Raw genomic sequence first — 3,829 nt, forward strand, 5'->3', positions numbered from 1 at the left:
GTGCATGCGTAGAGGATCCTGGGAGCAGACAGTGGGGTGTCGCGGCAACACGCAGGCGCCGACGACCGCCAATGTCATTGGAGCGGAACCCCAATCTGGGGCAGCTGCCGATGCATCATACAACACCTCCTCCCAGCAGGCCTCAGCTGCCCCCTGACACCCCGGAGGACCGCCTCCAGTCCTCTATATAAGCAGCAGCCACCCCCCGGCCGGCCTCCTAGCCACTAGCTGTTGGTCGCCTAATAACTTGGTTCACACACCAGAGGTCCAGAGCTTGGCCATTCTTTTGGCTCCTTACTGTCTCCATTGCCGACAGCTAGAGCTCTCGATCATATCGTTACAAGGCACTACTATCTGCTGCAGCGGGCTCTCTCTCTCTCTCTCTCTCTCTCTCTCTCTCTCTCTCTCTCTCTCTCTCTCTCTCTCTCTCTCTCTCTCTCTCTCTCTCTCTCTCTCTCTCTCTCTCTCTCTCTCTGTCCTCTACTAGCACATCGTCTCGAGATCATCTCGCACGGCGGCGTCTATCTCCGCCGCTCGGCTGAGCTGAGGTCGTCGGAGGAGGAGCTAAGGGAGACTGTGAAAAGGATTAGAAGGTGAAGCTAGCTAGCAGTGAGATGAGCTGCAACGGCTGCCGCGTGCTGCGCAAGGGCTGCAGCGACGCCTGCGTGCTCCGGCCCAGCATCGAGTGGATCGACGGCGCGCAGCCGCAGGCCAACGCCACCGTCTTCGTCGCCAAGTTCTTCGGCCGCGCCGGCCTCGTCGCCTCCCTCGCCGCCGTCCCGCTGCACCACCGCCCAGGTAACTAGCTAATCAACCAACAGCCGGCCTCGTTATACTTGTACTACTCGGCCGTGTCTCCAGTATCAGCTAGCTATTCCATCGGCAGACTCATAGTATCATCATCTGTTCTAGATAAAAGTAATTACAGTACTTCAGGTTGATCGTGCCATAGTAATATAAGTAATTATAGGTTCAATTATTCGGTAGTGTGAACTAATGGCATCGTAAGATCAGCCTTGTTAATTAGTAGATAGTAGTGTCTGCAGTTAACTGCTGCAGGCCGGCGCTTTGTTCTCATCTAGACCAAGCAACAATGTTATCTTGAAGAGAATACTAGCTAGACGAGACCTGACCCTGACCTGTCCACAAAGGTATCCGCGCAAGTACCATCGTTTTAACATTTCTTTATGGCGTTACGCGACCTTCCGACGCCCCCATGGGACAAAGGCCACAAAAAGCAGAATCGTTTTTCTGGCCAGGCCCAACCCAACCCAAATGCTACTTCACCCAACCGACTCGAACATATTTGTGTTCTGGCAGATCAGATACGCTAGTTATTAATTTTTTTGAAGCGAAGATATGCTAGTTATTAATTGGCTGATGGGATTTTGTAGTCATGATTTCAACCTTTTCGTCTTTCGGCGACTTATAGTTAACTTTTGTAAGGATGATATAATTGGCTTTTAATTTGACTTTGAACTGTGCATGGCTCCTGACAAAGCCAGATATATATAATACCTTCTATTGTTCTATCCTTGCATTGGCCCTGTAAAAGAAAACAGACTAAAGCAATTGCCTTCTTTATTTATTGTAGTCATGGTTTCATTAATCAATTTACACAAAAACCATTATACAATCGTAGTTCCTTGCATACTTAATCATCATGTAATATATATGAATCGAAACACATAATTATATTGATTATAAGCTCACTCTAAGCGCACTTAAGCGGTTGTTTAGTTGCTTTTTTTTCTAGTTAACAATGATTTCATGAAACTCGGAAATGTCATATTAGCATTTTTTTATGTCAAATTGTAGAGCACGCGTGATTCCTGAAAAGGTTTGAGTTTTAGCCGGCCGCATCATGTTCATTGTGTGCAAATAACAAAAAAAGTTCATTGTGTATGCATTGGGGGTTGGTTGAGTTAACGACTGACGTGGCATGCACACGTGGATGGATGCAGCCCTGTTCCGGTCGCTGCTGTACGAGGCCTGCGGGCGGACCATCAACCCGGTGAGCGGCGCCATCGGCCTCATGTGGACGGGCAACTGGGACCTCTGCCAGGCGGCCGCCGACGCCGTCCTCCGCGGCGAGTCCCTCCGCGCGCTCTCCGCCATCCCCGCCGCGTTCACGGACCGCGACATGGACGGCCTCTACGGCAGCGTCGGCGCCGCCGCGTCCTCCTCCTCGCCCGAGAACTCCTCCTCCGCGCCGTCCAGGAAGCGCGGCAGGAACAACAACAACGGCGGCCTCGCCTTCGTCAACGCCGCCGCCGCCGCCGCCGTGCCCGCCGCCGGCGCCTGCCAGAACCCGCCGGCGGGGCTGCTGCAGTCGTGCGAGCTGGACCTCTGCCTGACGCCGGCGTCGTCGCCGATGGCGGGATCAGGGCGTCGGGGCTGCGGCGGCGCGTCGGACGAGTACTCCGCCACGACAACGTGCGAGGACCTGCAGGCCACCGGCGACGTGGAGGCCAGGGCGCCGGCGCTGCTGAACCTCTTCCACTGACTGATTGTGCCATCGCCCTTCTTCTTTCTTCCTTGTACTTGTAAGAAGATGTGTAACTTTGTAGAGACAGGGTTCACCAGGGTGTGTGGTATTGGTAATTAGTTGCAGGAATCGGTCGGTGCTGGTTAATCAAAGTTTTTTTTTGGGGGGGGGGGGGGGGGGGGGGGGGGGCTGGGGGGTGTATGTGTTGAAAATGGTTTTTGGGGTTCATGTCCTGTTTAGTTCCCACCCCATAAACTCCGTAAACACAGACAAAACATCACATTGAATATTTCGACATATGCATAGAGTACTAAATGAAGTCTATTTACAAAATTTTTTGCATGGATGGGCTGTAAATCGCGAGACGAATCTAATGAGCCTACTTAATCCATGATCTGCAACAGTGATGCTACAGTAACCATCCATTAATTATGGATTAGTCATGGATTAATTAGCATCATTAGATTCGTCTCGCGATTTACAACCCATATGTGCAAAAAGTTTTGTAAATAGACTTCATTTAGTACTTCAAATTAGCAAGATTCCATCGCAAATTTTTCTGCAAAACATCTAAACACGGCCTCAGTTGGTGAATTAACGAGTGTGTTAATTTGCTAGAGAAAACATGGGTTGGTGTAGCGAAGGGTGTGATGTGATGCATAGGTGGATTAACATCGAGCTGTTTGTAAGGTCCGTATCTCAATCAGGTTGAGAGAACCAAGGCCTTATATGCAATTCAAGGTTTTCCTCTTTTTTTTTTATCTTGGGAGGGGAAGAAATATAAAATGAAGGAATGGGAGATTCGTGAGATTGGCAAACAAATGTTTCATATTTCAGTTTGAAAACATCTTTCCTTAATTTTTTTGTGCTACTAGCAGCTTTGAGCGCCAGATTGATGGAAACACAAGTTATTGGGGATTTTAAACTATTATATTTCAAATCAAAGGTTTGAATTCCGGAGCTAATTTCATTGTATAGGTATGAATCGCCAAATTTCCAAATCTAGATGTTAAACTTCCAAACAAAAGACTAAAAACAAAATGCAGGCAATGGTTCCATTGTCGCACAACCGAGCATCTCCAGCAATAGCCCCCAAATCCTCTATCTCATAGCCTCCAAATAATGCATCCAAGTCCAACAAAAGCTCTCATATTTCAGCCCACATCCGTCCTGAAAGAGGCAGTTGAGTGGGATCCACAGATGGAAGGGGTCCCTAGAGACCCAAGGGGAGAGTTGGAGATCTCCCTAGCTTGGGGACCCAGCTGGAGTTGTTTTTGTTGACTCCACCATCATTCAAATTTGAGGTAAGAGGCTTGATAGAGGGTTTGCTGAAGTTGCTCT

General features: G+C 49.2%; 1 protein-coding gene across 1 annotated transcript; it reads left to right on the plus strand.

Moving 5' to 3' along the window:
* The first annotated feature begins 207 nt into the window (after nt 1-207).
* On the plus strand, nt 208-2,640 carry LOC120650376 (LOB domain-containing protein 37-like). Its single transcript, XM_039927494.1, has 2 exons — nt 208-798; nt 1,965-2,640. The coding sequence occupies exons 1-2, from the start codon at nt 615-617 to the stop codon at nt 2,504-2,506; spliced, it is 726 nt and encodes a 241-aa protein (XP_039783428.1). The 5' UTR covers nt 208-614; the 3' UTR covers nt 2,507-2,640.
* Nucleotides 2,641-3,829: the final 1,189 nt, after the last annotated feature.

This window comes from Panicum virgatum, chromosome 9K, assembly GCF_016808335.1.
Source record: "Panicum virgatum strain AP13 chromosome 9K, P.virgatum_v5, whole genome shotgun sequence".
Lineage (NCBI taxonomy): Eukaryota > Viridiplantae > Streptophyta > Magnoliopsida > Poales > Poaceae > Panicum > Panicum virgatum.

Excerpts from the sequence above, each read along its gene's own strand:
- LOC120650376 (XM_039927494.1), top strand. The coding sequence starts at position 615 with ATGAGCTGCAACGGCTGCCGCGTGCTGCGCAAGGGCTGCAGCGACGCC. Across the intron at positions 799-1,964 it reads CCCGCTGCACCACCGCCCAG|CCCTGTTCCGGTCGCTGCTG; the intron begins GTAACTAGCTAA and ends GGATGGATGCAG.